This window comes from Lampris incognitus, chromosome 3 (assembly GCF_029633865.1).
Source record: "Lampris incognitus isolate fLamInc1 chromosome 3, fLamInc1.hap2, whole genome shotgun sequence".
NCBI lineage: Eukaryota > Metazoa > Chordata > Actinopteri > Lampriformes > Lampridae > Lampris > Lampris incognitus.
In genome coordinates, this window is record NC_079213.1 from 104,731,022 (window position 1) to 104,754,534 (window position 23,513).

General features: G+C 42.8%; 3 protein-coding genes across 3 annotated transcripts; 2 read left to right on the forward strand and 1 right to left on the reverse strand.

Annotated features, from left to right (window-relative positions):
• The first annotated feature begins 297 nt into the window (after window positions 1-297).
• Window positions 298-11,033, forward strand: ptgfr (prostaglandin F receptor (FP)). Its single transcript, XM_056277896.1, has 3 exons — window positions 298-414; window positions 1,652-2,460; window positions 10,196-11,033. Exons 2-3 carry the CDS (start codon window positions 1,666-1,668, stop codon window positions 10,385-10,387), a joined length of 987 nt encoding a protein of 328 aa, XP_056133871.1. The 5' UTR covers window positions 298-414; window positions 1,652-1,665; the 3' UTR covers window positions 10,388-11,033.
• A 3,587-nt stretch (window positions 11,034-14,620) lies between these two features.
• Window positions 14,621-19,921, forward strand: btf3l4 (basic transcription factor 3-like 4). Its single transcript, XM_056276639.1, has 6 exons — window positions 14,621-14,703; window positions 15,675-15,736; window positions 16,059-16,172; window positions 16,518-16,719; window positions 18,844-18,903; window positions 19,430-19,921. The coding sequence occupies exons 2-6, from the start codon at window positions 15,683-15,685 to the stop codon at window positions 19,474-19,476; spliced, it is 477 nt and encodes a 158-aa protein (XP_056132614.1). The 5' UTR covers window positions 14,621-14,703; window positions 15,675-15,682; the 3' UTR covers window positions 19,477-19,921.
• A 1,903-nt stretch (window positions 19,922-21,824) lies between these two features.
• On the reverse strand, window positions 21,825-23,189 carry LOC130109946 (high mobility group nucleosome-binding domain-containing protein 5-like). The gene has a single exon (XM_056276911.1). The coding sequence runs from the start codon at window positions 23,187-23,189 to the stop codon at window positions 21,825-21,827; it is 1,365 nt and encodes a 454-aa protein (XP_056132886.1).
• Window positions 23,190-23,513: the final 324 nt, after the last annotated feature.

Here is a 23,513-nt window from a genome sequence, read left to right on the forward strand (position 1 = left end):
AATGACGTCGCTAACAGAGGACGAGCATCGTGCCAGATCGTTACCCGCATCCAAACTTGACCGCCCCGAACCCACACTAGACTTCATCAGAGGGTGGGAGGGGTCTGGAGGCGCCTGCTCAACACGGTTTACGTAGTTTAACCATGGTCACAATTTTCGACGGGCGCCGATTTGGACGCAACACCGGTGCGCCGCTCGTTTCACAAAGCGCACTGGTTGTGAAGACGACTGCGCAGGAAACAGGGGGGCTAAAAAGTGTAATACACTGAACCCCCCCCCCCCCCAACGCTTTCTGGACGACTTGATGACATTTGCTGCCGGTGTGCCAGATCCCTGCGGTAATTACAAGTCCAGAAGGAAAACACGTATCTCTATACTCCGTATTGGTGAGCTGTACGAGGGAAGACATTTGAGGTAAGTGAGGAAGGACTGTGCCGAGACTTGATAACGTTTTTTGAAATGTTAATCACGAACAAAGTAAGAAACGAAATAACTTCAGCTGTGTCCAATGATTCATTCTAGCTCATGAACATTGATTTTGACAATTTTGTCCGTACAATATGTTTTCCTTATAGAAAACGCAATTTGGATGTGGTTTTACGCATGACGCACCAGATGTTGGTAACGTCGCTTACTGCAGTGTTTCTCAACCGGGGGTCCGCGGACCCCTAGTGGTCCGTGGTGTAATTGCAAGGGGTCCGTGAAAATAAAATATCTTTAACAGAAAGATCCTATGACATTTATAGAAATAGGAGTATTTTACTCAAATGTGACTGAGACCTTTATCTACCTAAACTATAAAGGGTAACGGGACTTTTTTCTCTAATTACATCTGTTTCACAAGTGTAATTTATTGTATTTTAATGAGAGATCTCGCTCCCGTTTGCGTTGTTAAAAGTTACTGCATAAAAATTCTGTTGTTACATATATCTGAAAGTTACTGCATACATATTCTGTTTTGTTACATATATCTAAAAGTTACTGCATAAGAATTCTGTTTTGTTAACTATATCTAAGTTACAACTGAAAGCTCTTATTTTTGCCCCAAAGAGTGAATAAATGCTATAATGCAATTTAAAATGCAGTTTCTACTGTTTCTATCAAATTCCAACCTCCCTCCCCCAAGATCAGGTGGAGGGGTCCTCAGGGTAGATCAAAAATACGCAGGGGGTCCAGGACCCCAAAAAGGTTGAGAACCACTGGTTTACTGTTCCTTGATAACAGGGCTCCAAAATATTTAGTCCGATGTGGAAAGAAAACTTACTGTTTGCCAGTATTTTATGTGGCAAAGGGAATTTAATCACATCATGGATAAATTCTGTCCTGAATAGGACGCCGTGAACATGTGGTCTGTGATTAACTCACTTCTCCAATGGTTTTTGCTGGTTTTGCTTAAGTTTTGCTGATTTTGCTGAAGACGGGATGTTGTTGTTATTTTAGTAGTACGTCATTCGTGCAGACCTGATCACACTAATAAGGGTAATTACTGCCACATCTGTAAAAGTGAACATAAATTCACTGCCAAGTCAGTCATTCAATCTCCCATCCATTCAGTCTTCTCTTCACACACTTTCAAATCCATGAAAACAATTAAGATTAAATTTGGTTACGAATCACCATAGTTACAGGGGAACTTTTCACGCTTTGTCAGAATCCACATTGACCATGTCAGCCAATGGGAGCTCGGAGGCAGGCTGCAGATCACAGGTCAGGGCCAGCAACACCACCTACAGCCCGAAGGACCTGTCAATCACCACCTCTGCCATTGCCATGACTGTCGGCATCCTCTCCAACAGCCTGGCCCTATTCATCCTGCTCAAATCCTACCATGCCATCCGGACCAAGTACAAGGCCCCGTTCCTGCTGTTTGCGAGCAGCCTGGTCGTCACAAACCTGCTGGGCCATCTCATCAATGGCTCCCTGCTGCTGTTTGTCCACAGCTCCCACAGGAGGTGGGAAACCTTCGACCCACACTGTGTCCTGTGCAGCTTTTTTGGGGTGTGCATGGTGTTCTTCGGCCTGAGCCCCCTGTTACTCAGCAGTGCCATGGCAGTTGAGCGCTGCATGGGAGTCACCAGGCCTCTTTTCCACTCCACAGTGGTGGTCCCCCGCCACGTGAAGAGGCTGCTGGGGCTCATCTGGCTCTTCGCCGCCCTGGTGGCCATACTGCCCGTGCTGTTATTGAGGCCGTACCAGGTCCAGCACTCAGGGAGCTGGTGCTTTTTCCAGATAGGCAAACCCAGAGACTGGCGGGACAGGTTCCTGCCTATTGTCTTCTCGGTGCTTGGTCTTCTGGCCCTGCTGCTTTCCATTGTGTTCAACACCCTGACCAGCTGCTCCCTGCTGCAGGCCAGACTGTCCCACAAACACCACTGCAGAGGCACCTCCTACCATCTGGAGATGATCTGCCAGCTTCTGGCCATAATGTTGGTGTGCTGTATCTGCTGGGGCCCTTTACTGGTAAGACCTCCCCTTCTGGACCTTTATTGACTCTTGCGGTATCTGTTATATGGCTTTAAGGAGCCACAAAAGGAAAAATGCATGTTCATTCTTGTTAGTTCTTTCCTCTACACTTAATGTACATCTATTTAACACTGTTCTAACAATCCATAAAAAAATTGTTTTATTTTTGTGTTTATTAGAATATTGTTTTTCTCTTCCTGACAAATGCAATGACGCTTTAAAAACATCTACTTGCGGGTGTACACTAACAAAAATGTCCAATGAGCAGGAGCAAGAAATAGAGAAGGTGAGTGAACTATCACCAAACTGAAATTTTGCAAGCCGACGGATGTTTATCAGTTTTGAGGTTGTTTTTTTCTTCAGAAAACCTGGGAATTATAAGTAGCCTATGCCTTTGGTTAAAGTCACACACAAAATTATGCAGCGTTTGTCTGGTTTATTTCATTTGATGGTAGGTGACCCAATCTTAATTAAATTTCTTAACATATATTTGACTACACAGAGATGTCTTTTTGATTTGAGGAAGTATATTTATTTTTTTTATTTTTATTTTTTTATTTCATTTGTTGGAGGGGTGCTTAAGCTAATCAGCACCCACAGAGCCAGTGCCTATGAATATACAACATATCAAATATATCAAACTATGTGAGTTTGCAGAGCTTTAAATGCTGATTCATGGGACCTTTTTTAGAAGCCACTGAAATGGGATCAGATGAGCACATCGTTCATTTATTTGCTACGCTCGCCATATTCAATGCAGGGCCGTGGGAGCAAGAGCGTATCCTGGCATGCATTGGGAAGAAAGCAGGGAGCTCTTGGACAGGTCAATCCCAGGACCCACATACACACTCAGCACTCACACTAATGGACAATTTAGTCTCTAATTCAACCAACATGTATGCTACATATGTTGGACAGTGAGATGAAGTGTGAGGTAGCCAGAGCAAATAAAAGCAAAGGCAGGGAGAATATGTAAACTCCACACAAGAGAGCTGGGAATAAACCCGGGAGCCTCTTGCAACACAACAATGCAAAACATTAATTTTAAACAACCTTGTTAAAAAAAACTGTTTTTTTTAAGGGCATTGTTCCCTATCTGATGTGAGGGACTAAGGACAGGATGTTGTGTTGCTGTAAAGCCCCTTGAGGCAAATTTGTAATTTGTGATATTGGGCAAAACAAATAAAATTGACTTGACTTGTCAACCAAGCTCAAAGAAAATGGGATTAAGCATTAATGGGAAAGTTAGTTTGTTACAACTGTTGCATACAGACAGGCATAAGACAAGTAGACAGTACTGGAAATGATGATAAACCAGTACTCACATATCTGCTGCCACATGGATCATCTCTGTGGTTTAAGAAATAAAGACTCATCTTCTTCTTCATCATCATCTCAGAGACTTGTGTTGACGAATGACGTCAGCCAAGATTAAGCCAGTGAGCCGTTAGGTTGCTTTCTTTGAGGCTTTCGTGAAGGTTAATGTCCCAGACTAATGAATCAATAGCCTGGGAACCAGACGAATCTGCGAGCTTGGTTTATTTGCTCTGGCATATACGTCTGGCCCCACTCCCGTTTAGACATCGAATCAGGGTCAGTTGAGGCCCACATTCATTGTTACATAGCGCAGCATTGGTGCTGTGCCCTCGCAGGGTCCTGATGGAAACTAAAATCCACTGTGGCGACCCCTGAAAAACAGAAAAAGCTGAAAGAAGACGCTGTGGAAATTGCAGGAAGGTAGAGACGGACAATTACTCTCATTGACTACACGAACGCGTGTGTCGTTTATTTTATTTATTTTTTTTGGAACATATTTTATTTATTTATTTTTTTATCATGTACAATTGTTTTTTATATTGCAACAATACAGTGTCAGAGTTTCAGTACAGGGGAGAGTCAAAACATAAAAAGTAATAATTATAGTCTAAATATAATACAATGCAAAATAAAATAAAATACATAAACAACGAAAAGTTGACACAAAAATAAACTTAAGAGGCCGATGATCACATGATGATAATAAGAGCCACTGTTAGGAGTCTTTCAGAAAAATATCCAATGTAAATCTAAGCTGCTCATTTATCTAATGTGTTTAGTATTTTTTCCAAGATGAGAGATGTTTTCATTGCTTTTTTGTTAGAGGTTATTTTGATAAGGGACTTGGAAAAGAATATCAGATCAATGTAAAATAAACAAATATTGGGCTGGGAGCCCATCACCTTGGATTTGTGAATGTGAAATTTACCAAACAGAATTTTGAGAGCATTATCTACAGGAGATGAGCCAGTATTGCGGTCAAGGAACAAGACCATACCTTCTTTTATACTAAGTAGTTTGTTAAATGTATCAAAAATGATTAATGCAATATCTGTCCATAGCTTAGAGGAATAAGGACAATTAAAGAATAAAGGTAAAGTAGTTTCTTCTTCTGTGTTACAGAATGAACATTTCTCTGAGATTTCTGCTTTAAATTTGCATAGAAATGTGTTACATGGGTAATATTTATGTAGTATCTTCAAGTTAATTTCTTTGACTTTACTGGGTATGAAGAACTTGTTAGACTCGGACCATATATTTTATTTGACAGGCATTGGGAAAGATAGCTTCCAAATATATAATGCTTTAGGAACACAGCTCTCGTCTGATGTAAGTGTTCTCCTGATGTGCATATTATTACATTTGCAATCAAGCAGTTTTATGCCCCCTATTTTAATTTTGGGGAGTTCTCCAGAAAGGGGGCCATAAAGTTAAGGAGCCTTTTCAAGCTGCATCAGTCCTGTAGTCCCGGTCCCGGAAAAAAATTGTCCTCTTGACAAGTTTTTCATATTCCTTCTTAGAAAGGTCTGCACCAGTATTTTGGATAACATCCTCATAACTGTAAAGTCTACCCTGGAAATTTATCAAATCCAATACAAATATTATATCATTGTCCATCCAGTTCTTAAAAAATATAGTCTTGTTTCTAAATAGCACATACTGGTTGTTCCCAATAGCACAGGTATGGGGGGAGAAATTATGTCTGAATGCTAATTTCCAGGCTTCAAGAGCTTGTTTGTGGAAGTTTGCTAGTTTAAGGGGTAATTTACAACATTTATAATTACAGGAAAGTAAACATTTTAATCCACCACTTTTCTCAAAAATCAGGTTGGGGATATAATACCATGGGGAATTGTTATCAGCAAGGCAGTGCTTTATCCAGTTGATTTTAAAGATATTATTAATAGTATTGAAGTCCAAAGCATTAAAGCCACCTTCAGAGTATCTTCTAATGATTGTTTTCCTTTTTACATATTCAGTCTTATTTTTCCAAATAAATTTAAATAAGGGGGAATTAATGGCTGCACACATTTTGTTGTCAACATAGAGAGAAAATGCTGGGTACACAAGCCTGCAAATGCCTTCTGCTTTAGATAGCAACACTCGGCCTTGAATAGTAAGATCTCTCTGTAACCAGCAACTGAAGATTTTTTTTCTGCTTTTTCTAATTTGGGCCTGAAGTTCCCTAAAATTCTATCAGAGGACACTTTGTCTATCTTAATACCAAGGTATTTAACTGACTGTTTTACTTGTAACCCACATATAGATGTTTTGTCAGTGTCATCTACATACATTACTTCACCCTTGTTTTGATTGATAATTAGACCAGAGGCATTAGAAAAATCTTTTAAAGACTCTAGGATTATTGAAACCTGATTTTCATTTTTTAGAAAAAGACATGTATCATTTATTCTTCCGTACAACATCATAATCTCAGCAACATGACGCTGCTCCAACCTTCCTAGTCCTAGTCAGTCAACCAAATCATTCCTTCAAATACTGACTATGTCTTTTTGTCATTGTTTGGGGATGTAGAAGAATGAGGGAAGGAAACATAAGATATGTGAGTGCTTCGCAATTGTCAGGCATTCTTCCCCCCCCCCAAGATTCTTATTTAGACTAGGATAAGCACACACAGCACAATTATTACACGAGAAAATACAATTACAGTTTTTCTCAGTTGCTTAAATCCAATTCTTGAAACTGTCAACATTCTCAAAACTGTTAAGTGCAATCCCTAGAACAGGTAAACTGTTTAGCACAACACTAAACTTCACCTGCAAAAGCCCCCAATACAGTCAAAATTATAAATTTATGCTTCGAAATTGGATGAATTTGTCAATAGAGTATAATAATATCCAAATGGAAATGTGTCTTCATCATTACATAAACAAAGACAGGCAATATGCAAAGTATCAGCATCAATAAGACATGGTCAACCTTGAATACATTTTCTTTTACCTTATATTAGAAAGACCTGATGAAATTACTGTTATTAGTCTCTGGGCTACTGTCTAGTGTTGCCATCATAAAGATTGTTCCGAACCCAAAAATTCTTCTATATTACAGTATTCAAAACAGTGTTTACGAACACCTGTAAGGTTAGAGTAAATACTGTAAAGATACTTTAAATTCGACTTTAGCTTCTCACTGGTAATCCAGTCTCTCCTCAGTTTGGCCACAACATTTAATCCACATCAAAGTGTCATTGTACTGAAAATTTTTGATTTTGAATGTAGATGTAAGTTAGCAACATTAGCTGACTAATAAAAACAAAGTAGCAAGGTAATGTTAGTTGCAAGGCAGTCAGCTAACGTTAGTTAGCTAGCTAGCTAGCTAACGCTAGCATAGTTCTAATGATGCGGTTACTCACCCTTGTAGTTGTCGATGTAGCTCGAAATATACATCTTAAACTCCTTTTTTTCTCATCTGAGCTACCGAGGAGATACTCACGATGCGATGTACATCGTTGACCGCGATTTTAGGGAGGTCCTGCAAACAGCGAGCGTAAAAAAAGCCATCTCTTCTCTCGAAAAACCAGACCGGAAGTTCTTGTGCAAGTACTCGTACGTCGGAAGTCGCACGACGCCATCTATTTTCGTGCGGGTTTGATACGATGACGTACAGAGAAACGCCGTTGGGACACTTTCATAAACAACAATGATGGCTGCCGCTGATGTAGAACGGTCTGTTGAATCCGCAATCGCAACAGTATTAAACAAACTAGACGATATATTTTCTTCAAAAGAAGAACTAACAACTGCTTTAAAGCAATTGTTGATAAGACAGATGTTTGCCGTACTTCTGACAGGATTTGTCGATACATTTTTCCGTCGTTCAGTGCTACGTCACACGTTCGTTACTCTGATTGGTTGTTGGTCTAGCCAATGCGCTACATGCGCTAGGCTATGTGACGCAGTTCCGCTTCGAAATAGTACTGCTTGTACGTTTCCGCTCCCTTTGTTTACGTCGCGCTGGCGCTGAGCTAGCTGTCTGGCATGACAGTTTGCTCGTCATCATGAGTCTACCCAGAAAAAAGTTCAAGACCGAACATTTTTAGAAACAGCAAAATAAATACTCTGAGCATTGCTGTTTCCCACTTTGTTCGGCTAGCTCCAAGTTTAACGGCATCCTAAGTTTCCATGGCTTTCCAGTCCATCCTGACCTGAGAGGAGAGTGGCTGGTAATCATTTCACCATCACCTCTCACACTAAGGTCTGTAGCAGACACTTCTCCACTGATCAGCTCATACAGCCAACAGCCCTTGATGGTCGAAGAAGGCTTGTTAAGGGTGCTGTACCGACGCTCTTTGAATGGAATGGCTATACTGCTGAGACACCACGGATGGCGCAGTGTATGGGAAAGAGCAAAACGGCCCGTTGATCCAGTCCCTCCTGAGGAGCAACACGATAGCACAAGGGATCACGACTACTGCTCTGTCCCTGAACCGTCTGTACTGGACATGCCCTTGTCATCTGTAGAAGACAAAGATAAAGAAATTGAAGACCTGAGAAAGGAAATGCAGCAGTTGCGTGTCCACCAAGAGTTTAGGTTACAGGGGTTTGCAGGCTCCGACACCAACATCTGATTCTATACCAGGTAACTGGTATAGAATAAGATGTTCTGTTTGTTTGTTGAGGATAATGGGTTTGGAAATCTGCATGTGCAAGCAATCTGGCAAACTGATTAATACCATTTTCCTCTGAAAGACCAGGTCGGAAGGAGAATGATAAAGATTACATATTTGCATGTATTTGAGTGCAATGTTGTGTCAACATTTAAGGCAAATTAATGATATAGTCAAAGTCCAAGTCAACTTTATTGTCAATTCTGCCACATGTACAGGACATATAGAGGATCAAAATACTGTTTCTCTCAGACCCTGGTGTAGGCATATACAAGTACTAAAACAGAACAACAAGGGATTAAGAATACCAGGATAAAAAGAAAGTACTAAAAAGCACTAATAATTCAAATATTAGTGTAAGTTCAGCTGCGGTCGGGGGAACGATAACAAGGCACAGATCAAGAGCAAAAACTGCATTGATAACAAATATAATGCAAGAAGTGATAAACTATGTGCAAGTCATATGTAAGTAGCAGCAGTTTTGAAGTAGTGTTCTGCACAAAGTGGCTGGTGCTGAGTGTGTGTGTGTGTGTGTGTGTGTGTGGGTGGGTGGGTGGGTGGATGGGTGGTGGTGGGGAATGGGTGAGTTACACTAGATTTTTTGGAGGTAGATGGGGGAGAGCCAAGGCCCCGTGCTCAGTGTGGTGGTGCTTGGTGTGTTATTGCTGATCCCTACTGACTGTGGTCTCTCAGTGAAAAAGTCTAGTATCCAATTACAGAGTGAGGTGTTCAGGCGCAGCAGGTCGTTTCCTTATCAAATGCAGAGGGATGATGGTGTTGAATGCTGAACTGAAATCTATGACCAGCGTTCTCTCATAAGAGTCTTTCATGTCCAAGTGAGTGGGGGCTAAGTGGAGGGCAGAGGAAATTGCATCATCAGTGGACCGGTTGGCATGATATATAAACTGAAAGGGGTCCAAAGAGGAAGGAGGATGGAGTTTATGTGGTGCATGACTAGTCTCTCGAAGCTCTTCATATTGGTGGAGGTCAGTGTGTCAGGGTGGTGGTCATTGAAACAGGATGGGAGGGACTTCTTTGGCACAGGTATTATGGTGGTATAAATATTACAATCTGTAGTGTTACCACAGTCATTATTCAGTCCATTAATTTACAATGCCAGATAATTCCATGCAAAACCAAAAATCGCATTGTCAATTATTCCTATCTTCTGATTTGTTTTTGCTGAATGACATTCTTAATTATAGTTATTAGCCCCTCTACAGTTCTGTTATCAAATGTGTTTTTGTCAGCACATAACCAACATCATAACCTCTTCTGTTTATATTCACCTCACTAGCAGCGCTTTTGATGGCTTGATGTTAGCTGTGTATTTTGTGGAGAGCTGGGATAAAATGACAGGGAGAATGAGGTGTAGGCTGCTCTGCTGGCCTTGGACATGGATGGATGGATGGATGGATGGATGGATGGATGGATGGATGGTAGGGCTGGGCAATAATTCAATATATCTCTCTCAATGGTATTGTATCATCATGAAATTTGAATATTGTCATATCATGATACACAATTTTGTTGTCTCAATCAATGATAATAATGAGAAGGAGAATCCATGACCTATAATGTTTCACAAAATGAGGTCTGAAATATTTGAGGGAGTATTATTTGAAAACTAGTGTTGGTTTGGTATTACACTTTATATTACCAAACAGTTCGATGTAATGAACCTCCGCTGGATTCTTTAAGATGGTGATTTTGCATATGTTAGTAGTTATTGTATAGTATAGGTCTGCACCTTTTCACATGCCAGTCTTTTTACGTCCTCTCCTTTAGATCCATGTCATCATCCTGAGTGCGCGAGGTGAGGAGGAGCCCTCATCTTCCAGCCTGCTGCTGGTCCACATGGCCACCTGGAGCCAGATCCTGGACCCCTGGGTCTACATCCTGCTGAGGAAAGCTGTGCTGAAGAAACTCTGCCTGTTGCTCCACAGATACCAGGGGCCGAAATCTCCCGACCACCACTGACTGAAGTGTGGCGTGCTGCGGGGTTCACTGGTACCCTCCAGCATAGATATCGGTCCCCCTGACCTCTACTTCTACCAGAGTCCACTATCAAGACCATCACGTGAGCCCCAAAGTGCAGTGTGTGATCTGAGATAGTTCCTTGGTACTATGAGAGAAATGGGAAGAGGAATTGGAGAAGCGGAGGAGTTTGTTGAAATAGAAATTCTCCACTAAGGAAGTCATTTACCAATACACAGGATGTGATGTAAGATTCTGCTGTTGCCACCATGTTACTTCTGGGGCTGGAAGTTGTTATGAATGAGCCGGCAAAGTTGTGCTGTGCTCAATAGAAAGGGCTTGACTTTCTGCAGCTGTGAGTTATGAATGAGCAAAATAACTGTTTTTGACCTTCAGAAAACATGCAGAATAACAACAGTTAAGCTGTTTCAGGCATCTATCAGTCTACCGTTATGTTGTTATCTGTCACACCCCTTTCATTTCTGTACAGCAGCTCTGATATTTGTCTCAAACCACATACTATAAGGATCAGGTGCCACTGGTTTTGGAAGAGATTCTGTTGGTACGACTTTGGTCTGTTGGTCTGACTTTTACCGCTTTTATTTTATCTGATGGACGACAAACATGTCTCTGTGATCTAAAATGTATGTAAATGTATGTATGTAAAATGTGTGTAAATCCAAATGAAAACCTGCATGGATTCACTGGTGAGACGCCTTTAACTTATGTGTGGCCCTGATGTGTTTTCTGGATGAAGAAGCTGGAAAACTGTGAAGGCTTTTCCTCAGGCAGTCCGGTCGAGTCAGCGCCGCGGCCCATGGGCCCAGCGAGAGTCAGCAGCACACCGCAGCACATTAATGAGTAGGCTAACTGTGCTGTGATATATGGTCACAGTGTTTTCAGGTTGGATCCATTGTAAGTATAAATAATTCCCATTTGTGGAATAATTTCTGTTAACAGATTATGTGGAAAGAACCAGCAGCTTTCCCACAGCGTCTCCGGCTCTGTGTTAGTGTGAGTTTTTTTTTCTCTGGCGGGACCGTGGAGCTATCATCTCCCTAGAAAACACAGCTATACACTTATCTCTGCTACCATAGTGATTCACCATGTCACTCCTCTTAACTGTAATTGTAATGACACGGGGAACATAATTAAGAATATGGCATTTCCCAAATTTTAGCAAGTTACTCAGTCTCCTTGTACTTATTTGGGTGAATAGTTACTGGCTTGGGGCTATTGTTGTTTTCCAGATGTTTAAGCAATGAGGTCTTTACAAGAGAAAACCATTACATGATGCTGGAAAGATGGTGGGAACGTAATTTGTAGTTATTTTAAAGCCAAATTTAGACACATTGGAACAACTTGGGTTTTTTTTACGGGGGGGGGGGTTGCATTTCATTATAACTGTTGGGACTCACCAAAATCTACACCTATATCAGTCACTAGGAGAATCCATGAACCGCTTATCCTGTTCTCAGGGTCACGTGGTGGATGCCGGAGCCTATTCCAGCAGTCATTAGGTGGCAGGCGGGGAAACACCCTAGACAGGCCGCCAGGCCATCACAGGCCCAGGCCCCCACCCCACCACACCACACCACACCACACCACACCACACGTTCATACCTAGGGACAATTTAGTACGCCCAGTTCACCTGACTTACATGTCTTTGGACTGTGGGAGGAAACCGGAGCCCCCGGAGGAAACCCACACAGACAACATGCAAGCTCCACGCAGAGGACGACCTGGGATGACCCACTAAGGTTGGACTACCCTGGGGCTCGAACCCAGGACCTTCTTGCTGTGAGGCAACCGCACTAACCACTGCACCCCGTGCCGCCCACTAGGAGAATAATAGACCTAAATAGTACCTGGAATAAGAGCCAGGAGAACCATGCAGAAGATGCTGTAGATTCTTTTATTTACCATATACTGGATGTAAATAAACAGAGAATGTGTGTACATTGAACTTGAGTTTCGTTTTTCATTAGTTTGATATAACTACATCTAATCAGGTTCAACTCAAAATCTTTGTGTAAAGGCGGTCAACAGCTAAAGATTAGACAGATCAACAAGCGTCGAGTCCAGTCAGACAGAAAGCAGAGATACTGAAAAAGAAGAGGTCATTAAACACAATGTGTGTGTGTGTGTGTGTGTGTGTATGTGTGTGCGTGTGTGTGTGTGTATGTGTGTGTGTACGTCATTTTTTCACGTGGATTCATTTCGATTTCTATTGGACTGTAAAGTCCAGCATTTATTCAGTTGTCAAACTATTGTGGGGCGATAGCAGCTGTAAATCCCAAAGTAACCTGCAGGGGGCAGCATATCGAAAGCCCTTCCGGCTGGCTGTGGCTGAGGCCTTCCTCCAAAAGTAGATTGCGTACTAATAGCATATACTAACAGTAATACTGTTTAGTTTATACTGTCCTATCAAAACGTGTTCAGTATGTAGTCAACCAACGACAGTGAAAGCAAGTGGGTACGGCTCGCACAATCTGGACATAACGTTGATTGGGGTAAACGTTTCATCGCTCATCTAAGTAACTATATCGCCATTGTAACCAAGTCGCCATTTCCCGCGTTGTTACGCGTGACGACAGATAAACTATTGTAGCGAATTCGGGGGCCAACGCAACCACAGGAACTGCCAAGGCCGGGACGTGAACCCGTATCGCCCGCACCGCAGGAGACATCGCTCCGCGTCCCGGCCTTGGCAGTTCCAGTGGTTGCGTTGTCCCCCGAATTCGCTACACTACACTATTCGCTAGAAAACAAGCATTGTACAACAAAGCATTGTACGTCAAATTTACATTTAGAAAGGCTGCTAAATCGCGGCTGCTTCGACGTCCGCCGTCTTGGTTGAGACAATTTGGCCGGCCGGAAACGCCCCCTGTATCTCCATGGTAACCACGCCAACCAAGTTTATATTGTAATTTTCTTCCGAAATTAGCGTCCAGTCGATAAATATTAGATTATATTTTTTGCCATACATAGTAGACATATCCTAGCATTTTTTTTTATATACTGGATTTTCCCGTACTATGAACATTTTAATCTTGAAACTATTGTAACCGGTTATTTTCTTGCCCTGTGCGGGATTCGATACGAGGTGTACTGCACCACAAGGCGACAAACGTGTCTTATTAGTAGTTTACGTCAGTGGTTCTCAACCTTTTTAGGGTCCTGGACCCCCTGCGTATTTTTTGATCTACCCTGAGGACCCCTCCACCTAATCTTGGGGGAGGGGGGTTGCAATTTGATAGAAACAGTAGAAACTGCATTTTAAATTGCATTATAGCATTTATTCACTCTTTGGGGCAAAAATAAGAGCTTTCAGTTGTAACTTAGATATAGTTAACAAAACAGAATTCTTATGCAGTAACTTTCAGATATATGTAACAAAACAGAATATGTATTCAGTAACTTTCAGATATATGTAACAACAGAATTTTTATGCAGTAACTTTTAACAATGCAAACGGGAGCGAGATCTCTTATTAAAATACAATAAATTACACTTGTGAAACAGATGTAATTAGAGAAAAAAGTCCTGTTACCCTTTATAGTTTAGGTAGATAAAGGTCTCAGTCACATTCGAGTAAAATAATCCTATTTCTATAAATGTCATAGGATCTTTTTTTTAAAGATATTTTATTTTCACGGACCCCTTGCAATTACACCATGGACCACTGGGGGTCCGCGGACCCCCGGTTGAGAAACACTGGTTTACGTTATACTTGAAATAAGTGCTATATAAATAAACGTATTATTATTACTATACAGTATACACAGTGGCAGCAGTATGGATTTCAGACACAGCCACGGCGTGTGATTGGTCACACTGGACTAAATGAAGTGTTAAAGAAACATTGTAACTGAAGGAGAGATAACTCTGACACGCTGGAACGCGTGTTAATGGATTATCTAAAATATAGAGGAGGGGGGGGTTAGAGAGTCGTTAAGCGATAAAGGTGTACAAATGAGTTTAAAAGACCCTTTTGGAAAACAGCGTATGGGTGATTTAAATACGTATTTCACTTTGTAAGATGAACAGGGGTGATGCATAGTGATGTGCATGTAGTTTCTTTGCTTTATCTTCAAGCACTTTTTTTTTGTTTTGTTGGAGAATTTGAGAATTGCGTTATAGCGACGCCCCGAATTACACTCCCTTCCGGCTGGTGGCGGTAATGCGCTTGAAAAGTCTTCGACAAACTCCCACAAAAATCAAAGGAAGAAAAACGACAGCGTATGGTGCGTGACGTCATTTCTTCCCCATAACCTCCATCTTTCGCCGCCGCATGCTTCTGTGACTCGTTGATCAGGTTTGTGATAGCAAAAATACGCGTTAGTGCGATGGCTGTAGTCGTCGTTAATCGTGTATTGGTCGACGTTGTTGTCGGTATCGGCGGATCAGATAGTCGGGGATGATGACACCGGGTATTTTTAGTCACCGGGCGCTGTGTTTTCATTTCTACATCTGGCCTGCGAAGCCAGAAATAAATACAGCAGGTTGATCGGTCAGTCTGATCGGGTCCGGTTGTAGTGGTCGCTAGATAGACACACACACACACACACACACACAGACACACACAGTCCTCGGCGGTATTCGTTTCACAGTTGGTGCAAGTACCATAATAGCACAACGTCAGACACACAACAGACCGACGTTACATTGTATCACAGTAACGTGTGTTGACTAACAGGCACAAGACTAAATTAGATGCTACACTGCAGTACTTTAATGCAAATAACACTAAATCCGACATTACACGCACTGTATGGCAAAGACATATTGACTTTATATTGGCGTGAGATTGTGTTGGCCAGTTATTGCTGGGTGGGGTGCTGGGGGGTGGGGTGGGGGGTGTTAAGTGGTTTGGGTTGTGGATGGATTGCGGAGGGAACAAAGCTTGCAACAAAGTGGGCCCTCCTGCAGATGAGTGTCTCGTATCCTAATCTACTGTCGGCTGTTGCATCAGCAGGATGGGTTTTTGTAAACCATAGATCCATCTCTGTTTATTTATTTATCTTGCAGCAGCAGCAGTCTTCTTGTCTCTTGTTTATTTTTTTTTTTCTTGGTCAGTGTTTTGTTATCGTGTTTGTCATCTGAACTGACCGGGCTTCGTCTGCCCTTTTTCTGCTCCAGCTGACACTGATGCTGTCGCTCGTAGATCATCTCCAGTGAAAATTGCAGGATAACAATACCATGTGCATGGCCATGGGATGTTATTTGAGGTTGTTGTTTTTTTTTCTTCTACTTTTCATGTCCATGCTTTTTTTTTTCCTGTTTCAGGTGAGAATATGAATCAAGAAAAACTGGCCAAACTTCAAGCCCAGGTCCGGATAGGTGGAAAGGTAAACTGACATCCACAAAATGATGCCTCTATAAACCAACATTTGAAGGGGTCACAGTAAATATTTCAAGAATGAAAAGATGAAGAATCGTTTGGTACCATCAAACTAACCTTTGCTGTCTTAACACATAAGCAAAACATTTCACCGAGGGTCCTGTGTGCAAACAAATGGGACCTTATTTTTGAAACGTATGGGTTAGACTAAACAAGACTGGTGTTAAAATTTGATCATTTAATTTTCTATTATTACTTGCTGTTCTTGTGAACACAACTTGCTGGACATCTATTATGGCTTTAAATTCTTATCTCTGCTTCGTTTTCAGGGCTCGGCACGCAGGAAGAAGAAGGTGGTACACAGAACAGCGACAGCCGATGATAAAAAACTTCAGAGTTCACTAAAGAAGCTAGCTGTCAACAACATTGCTGGAATTGAGGAGGTAATGTGTAAGGCTTCCTTAAATTGGGTGGATGTGATTGTGTAAGATTTTTCAAAACAGGGTACATCACATTCTCAGAAGAGCAAAACTGGAATGCTGTATGATTTTTAGGTTTATTTCCATCAGCTTTTCCTTGATATATTAGTGTCAAATCTAATCTTAGTGTCAAATCTAATTTTGAACTCAGCCAGGCAAGAGGTTTAGCTTGATGGATAGTGTCTATCTTTGCACCATGGTGTTGCATTCATTGCTTCGGTGTGACCTAGCAACGAATCATTGTGACAACTAAGTGTGCGTCCATAAACCTGGAGGATTACCTTTCCTCTTTTCTTCTTCTTTTCTCAGGTGAACATGATTAAGGACGACGGGACCGTGATCCACTTCAACAACCCCAAAGTTCAGGCGTCTCTGTCTGCCAATACCTTCGCCATCACAGGCCACGCTGAGACCAAGCAGCTGACGGAGATGCTCCCGGGCATCCTGAGCCAACTGGGGGCTGACAGCCTCACCAGCCTGCGCAAACTGGCAGAACAGTTCCCACGGCAAGGTGGGAGTTAACCCTGTTTCCTTCCTAGAGTTAAGCAAATTTGCGAAAAGTGGGGAAAAAAGTGAATCTATTCGTTACTTTTAGATAACTTACTTAAATCTGCACAGGACCACGTCATCAGAAATGGCAAGTGAAAAGTGAGGAAGGGTTAACTAGGATTAGTTGCAATGGGAAATATTTTAAAATTCTTTATCAATCAATCTTTTAAAGTTAATCTATTCATGGACATGACGGCTATGCTTCCATGAGCAAACATAAAAACTTTTTTAGATGCGAAGTATTTTCATAAACCCAGCTTCTAACTGACTTACTCAGCTCACAAATAATCATTTATTCTCATGTTTGGCTGAACCATCAATCCAGATTTGGGGGGAGGAGGCATGACCCCTGTCAACAGTGTTTGTGCATGCATCTAAAAATATATATACTTTTGTAAGTTATTAACATTTTTGCTTTCCTTTTTTAAATTACATTATAATCGTAATTGATAAGAGAATTGACAAAATATATTGCAATGTAAACAAAAAAAAGTCTAAAAAAATGGTGCAATATATTCCCCCACCCCTCCACTATTCTCTTAGTCTCTCCCTTGTATTCTATCACTTGAATGTGATAGAATGTGGGTTCCTTTGAGGTAGGAGTTTACAGAAACACAATCGAAAGATATTTATATATCTCCATCACCTTTAACCTGCTCAAACAAATCAATCTTCTGATAGCGTTTTTAAGTGTCTCTGATATGTCAGCTTGCTTTTCTGGGTTGTCAGTTGGCTAAAAACATGATTCAGACAAGCTAACTTTAGCTCTGTTGAACCACTGCAAAAGCATCTATTTTACAATGCCGGTGTTAAGCATCCAGTCAGGATGTGATGTAAATAATATGTAATGTTAGCTACGCAACTGAAAGTGTCCAGTCAGTACTAGGCCTACTTCCAATTACACATTTAAGACAGTGATCCCTTATTGTTCTTTTCATAACTTTGGGAGTAGTTTTTGACCCACGGTTGACATGTTATAAAAACAGCAGGTTTTCTTGTTGGCAGTGCATATTTAATACTATGCGAAGTAGGGACATGATGTACAGTTACTCCTACTTTACATATCTTCGGATGGACTTTATATTCAAGGGCAAGACAAAGGCAAGTGAAATGTCCTATTATCCTGCCATTAGCATGTAGCACTGACGGGTGGAACGCTTTGTGGTTTGTGACATGGCCAAAGGCAAGTGCATATTCAAATTACCTTCCAATGACCATTGCTCCAGCTGACATTGGTTTAGCATATATTCTATGTGTTGAGTGAGAAAGGGTGACCATTTGGTCCAGATCCTGGCACTGTTGAAAATGATGGTTACTGGCAGATGTGAATCCCGGAGTGCTTTGTCTTAACGTGGTCTCAGCTGAAAACCCTGAGGTCACCGTTACAGCATGCTCAGACATTTTGAATAAAGACTGAATTATTCCTAAATCAATCCTGTTACGTTTAAAAAACATGTTTACGGCATCCGGGTGGCGTGGCGGTCTATTCTGTTGCTTACCAACACGGGGATTGCCAGTTTGAATCCCCGTGTTGTCTCCGGCTTGGTCGGGCGTCCCTACAGACACAACTGGCCGTGTCTGTGGGTGGGAAGCCAGACGTGGGTATATGTCCAGGTCGCTGCACTAGCGCCTCCTCTGGTCGGTCGGGGGGAGGGGGAACTGGGGGGAATAGCGTGATCCTCCCACGTGCTATGTCCCCCTGGTGAAACTCCTCACTGTCAGGTGAAAAGAAGCGGCTGGCGACTCCACATGTATCGGAGGAGGCATGTGGTAGTCTGCAGCCCTCCCCAGATCGGCAGAGGGGGTGGAGCAGCGACTGAGATGGCTCGGAAGAGTGGGGTAATTGGCCGGATACAATTGGGGAGAAAAAGAGGAAGAGAAAAAAAAGTATGTTTACAGCACCGGGCTGTATAAACACGGTGTTAGACATGCTAAATTAGCACTGAACTCTCTTAGGGATGTGATTGTATTACTTGCTCACATTGTTGCCCATCGTGGAAGTTCCTAAGAGGGCTTTAATTTGAGCCGAAGTCATATAATGGTCAGTGTAAAGCCTTAACACGTTTACTGCATGTTTTTATTCTAGCTCTTGACAGCAAAGCTCCAAAGGCAGAGGACATTGAGGAAGAAGATGATGATGTTCCAGGTATGGCCGACAACATGCACAAGTGTCACACAGTTGTTTTCAGGCAATATATTCAATGATTATAAAAACCATTCTTATTCTCGCCCAAGTCCTACTACCTACACAAGAGAATTATAGACTCTCGCAGAGTGCCAATGCTTTCACGTGGACTGCCCAGAAAAGTTGAATCAGTTCCTGTCATCATCATTTCTGGGATTTGTACACCTGGTTTATTGAGCATGCATTGAGACATTTCACATAGATGTAAAAGTTCTGGGTTTTTTAACAAGATATTGCAAATCTGTTTTTAGACGTTGGTTAATTTCAAAAATAAGTGTAATCTGAAGACCATTACTGTTGCTTTTTTTTAGGGTATTTTGTCAAACAAGTACTTGTCTTCTACCCCTCAGAAATTGAATAATTCGACCTTGCATCCATCATTTTGTATGCTGTCACTGTCTCTGCTTCTCTAAAGATGACTATCTAATTTCAGATTTTTTTTAAAGAATTTTTAAAAAGATTAATAGTAAAACTATTCACTCTGCAGATCTGGTGGAGAACTTTGACGAGGCATCAAAGAATGAGGCTAACTGACGCTCACACGGCTCCACAAGTAAATGAACTGGACTGCGATGAAGCGAGCGACCCTCCCCGCTGTTTTAACTCTAGCTGTCAAGACATATCAGACACTATTCCCCGTGAACCAGAGACTTTTCTATTTCCCAGTGGCCCAAGGACATCCTCTGCAGACTGGCGCGTGCAATTAAAAAAAAAACACACACACAAAAAAAACCCTCCCTGATTTACAATTACAATTTCATTTAGCAGACGCTTTTATCCAAAGCGACATACATCTTAGAGGTTAATGCAACACAAACAAGGATCTAGTCAGGAGGCGACAACGCAAGTAAGTGTCAACGGTCAGATACCGTCACCACATTGTCCGTCATGGTCAGGATTGCCGTGGTCATTAAAGCTAGTCTTAAGATTTTTTTTTCCTTTGTAAATGAAACAAAATAAATCTGGTAAACATTTTCTAGATGGTGCTGTGGTCATTGTTGGAGACGCTGAGAATCACCATGTCTTGATGAGCCCTCGATTTCTTTTTTTTCCAAAACAAACTTCATATTTTGCGAAAGCATTGCGCAGGAATGCACTGTGTGTGTAGTTTCTAAATGGCTCGTGTTAAATGGGAAGTTGAGCGATGCAGTGCAGTGTTCGCAAGACCAGTACCCACATTAAAAACCCCCACGATGATGACGGCATAGACCGTGTATTCCACGTGTGCTATAAAGTAAGGTGTCAAGTGTTCCCTGTTGCACTTTGTGGTGTACCTGCATGGTAAACACGTTCGGTCTCGACACATCAGGCAGCTGTCATGTGGCCAGTGAATGGACAGCACACACATTTCTGCACACCTCTTGAGTTTCTTCAGAGAGCTGCAGTGAGACACAGGGGAGGAGGGGGAATGATGAGGAGAGGGGTTCATGGGTTGGGGGGTGGTGGTGATGGGGGGGGGGGCAAATCACCCGATCCTCCGCTTGTGAACAAGGCACTGCTGCTTAAACCCGGTGCATCCTTCAGCAGGCTGCAAATGTCCTGGGCTTGAAAATGCTGAAGTTCTTCACAGCCCGGGACGATGAGAACGAGAGCCTTTTGGGTGCGCTAACTGAAGGTATGACCCGTCCATCCATTTTCCTTAGAGGGTTCCCCACACCCCACCCCCACCCCATGTTGCCATCATCACCGGTGCGGTGCGGCGCGTTACGGGACGGCAGCGCAGACGCGTCTTTACCGGAAAACCCGCTGATGCGGCGTTTCGCCGCGTCGGAAACATGCATGCGTGTGTTTGCGTGTGTTTGCGTGCGTGTGTTTGCGTGCTCCGTGCTGGTTCATCTGCGACAGGTCCCGACTTCACCGGAGGGAACAAGTCCCCCGTCTGACACACCGTGGACCGGACAGGAGCAGCAAATGTCGCATTGCCGTCTTCGCTGTCGGCGGATTAAACATTTTGCACGTGTGTGCCGGTATGCGTCACGCGCGCACTCGGCCGTGCGAGCGTTTCTGCACCGCGCGGTCCGCGTACAGCAGCGTGACGGAGGAGACGGACTGTCTGTGGACGGAGGAGACGCACTGTTTGTTTTCTGTTTTGTCTTTTTTTTCCTTTTGGGGGGGGAAGGGAGGGGGGTTGCAAAGTAGCTGCAATGCAGTTTAACCTGCAAAATTCACCTTAACTGTGCAACGCTGGGCTGATCATGCAACACGGACTCGGTGTGTTATGGCAGCATATGCAGAGTTAAAACATGTTCCTCTGCGTTTAAATGGAGCAGAAAATGGTTATTCTCCCCAGTATTCCCCCCCCTGGCCCAACGGTTTTAGCCACCTTGCTGGCCCCTGGGTCCCATAAGCACTGTCGCTGCACTGTCTGTTGGCCATTTACAGTAATGACTATGGGCTGAATAGTGTGCACCCTACATGGCTGGAATGGGAACGGTACTGAAAGCCCTCTTTTGCAGCCATCATACAGAAGACAGATTTTAATTTCTTTGAATCGTTTTATTAAAAGTGCTGAGAAGCATATTGGGGCCTAACGATTCATTTTTGTTGAATGTATTCAAAGCAGGATTATTGCTATTCGTGCAGTTTGGTGGATTAACCAATGGGAGCACAGTTGTTCAGGTTTAGGCTGTTGGTTGGTTCTGACGAATGGACCTTACAGAACCAAGAGCAAGTTGTTTTACGTGTCCTTACACGAGAGACGACCGACCACCAATGAAACACGAACCTTTCGGGTTTTATCGGGGAACCGATTGACACCCTTTGACAACAGGAACACATAAAACTACAAAAAAACAAAAAACAAAACAAAGTCCTGTTCAAGACCACAAATGATTATGAACATGCTAACGGCTCTGTAGCAACACTTGCCCTGTTTACCAACTCTAGAGAGGGCCCTCCTCTTCTGAGGGAGTAGCTTTACCGTCCTCTTCTGAGGGAGTAGCTTTACCTTCCTCTTCTGAGAGAGTAGCTTTACCTTCCTGTTCTGAGAGAGTAGCTTTACCTTCCTGTTCTGAGAGAGTAACTTTACCTTCCTCTTCTGAGAGAGTAGCTTTACCTTCCTCTTCTGAGGGAGTAGCTTTACCTTCCTCTTCTGAGGGAGTAGCTTTACCTTCCTCTTCTGAGAGTGTAGCTTTACCGTCCTCTTCTGAGGGAGTAGCTTTACCGTCCTCTTCTGAGAGTGTAGCTTTACCTTCCTCTTCTGAGGGAGTAACTTTACCGTCCTCTTCTGAGAGTGTAGCTTTACCTTCCTCTTCTGAGGGAGTAGCTTTACCGTCCTCTTCTGAGAGTGTAGCTTTACCTTCCTCTTCTGAGAGTGTAGCTTTACCGTCCTCTTCTGAGAGAGTAGCTTTACCGTCGTCTTCTGAGAGAGTAGCTTCAACGTCCTCTTCTGAGAGAGTAGCTTTACCTTCCTCTTCTGAGAGTGTAGCTTTACCTTCCTCTTCTGAGAGTGTAGCTTTACCGTCCTCTTCTGAGAGAGTAGCTTTACCTTCCTCTTCTGAGGGAGTAGCTTTACCGTCCTCTTCTGAGGGAGTAGCTTTACCGTCCTCTTCTGAGAGTGTAGCTTTACCTTCCTCTTCTGAGAGTGTATCTTCACCTTCCTCTTCTGAGGGAGTAGCTTTACCGTCCTCTTCTGAGAGTGTAGCTTTACTTTCCTCTTCTGAGAGTGTAGCTTTACCTTCCTGTTCTGAGAGTGTAGCTTTACCGTCCTCTTCTGAGTGTGTAGCTTTACCGTCCTCTTCTGAGGGAGTAGCTTTACCGTCCTCTTCTGAGAGAGTAGCTTTACCTTCCTCTTCTGAGAGAGTAGTTTCACTGTCCTCTTCTGAGGGAGTAGCTTTACCTTCCTCTTCTGAGAGTGTAGCTTCACCGTCCTCTTCTGAGAAGTGTAGCTTTACCGTCGTCTTCTGAGAGAGTAGCTTCAACGTCCTCTTCTGAGAGAGTAGCTTTACCTTCCTCTTCTGAGAGTGTAGCTTTACCTTCCTCTTCTGAGAGTGTAGCTTTACCGTCCTCTTCTGAGAGAGTAGCTTTACCGTCCTCTTCTGAGAGTGTAGCTTTACCGTCCTCTTCTGAGAGAGTAGCTTTGACGTCCTCTTCTGAGAGTGTAGCTTTACCTTCCTCTTCTGAGAGTGTAGCTTTACCGTCCTCTTCTGAGGGAGTAGCTTTACCGTCCTGTTCTGAGAGTGTAGCTTTACCTTCCTCTTCTGAGAGTGTCGCTTTACCGTCCTCTTCTGAGAGTGTAGCTTTACCATCCTCTTCTGAGAGAGTAGCTTCACCCATCTTCTGAGAGTGTAGCTTTACCGTCCTCTTCTGAGGGAGTAGCTTTACCGTCCTCTTCTGAGGGAGTAGCTTTACCTTCCTCTTCTGAGAGTGTAGCTTCACCGTCGTCTTCTGAGAGAGTAGCTTTACCGTCGTCTTCTGAGAGAGTAGCTTGACCGTCCTCTTCTGAGAGAGTAGCTTTACCTTCCTCTTCTGAGAGTGTAGCTTTACCTTCCTCTTCTGAGAGAGTAGCTGTACCGTCCTCTTCTGAGAGTGTAGCTTTACTGTCCTCTTCTGAGAGAGTAGCTTCACCGTCC

Excerpts from the sequence above, each read along its gene's own strand:
- ptgfr (XM_056277896.1), top strand. The coding sequence starts at position 1,666 with ATGTCAGCCAATGGGAGCTCGGAGGCAGGCTGCAGATCACAGGTCAGG. Across the intron at positions 2,461-10,195 it reads TCTGCTGGGGCCCTTTACTG|ATCCATGTCATCATCCTGAG; the intron begins GTAAGACCTCCC and ends CCTCTCCTTTAG.
- btf3l4 (XM_056276639.1), top strand. The coding sequence starts at position 15,683 with ATGAATCAAGAAAAACTGGCCAAACTTCAAGCCCAGGTCCGGATAGGT. Across the intron at positions 15,737-16,058 it reads AGGTCCGGATAGGTGGAAAG|GGCTCGGCACGCAGGAAGAA; the intron begins GTAAACTGACAT and ends CTTCGTTTTCAG. Across the intron at positions 18,904-19,429 it reads AGAAGATGATGATGTTCCAG|ATCTGGTGGAGAACTTTGAC; the intron begins GTATGGCCGACA and ends TTCACTCTGCAG.
- LOC130109946 (XM_056276911.1), bottom strand. The coding sequence starts at position 23,189 with ATGGTAAAGCTACACTCTCAGAAGAGGACGGTAAAGCGACACTCTCAG.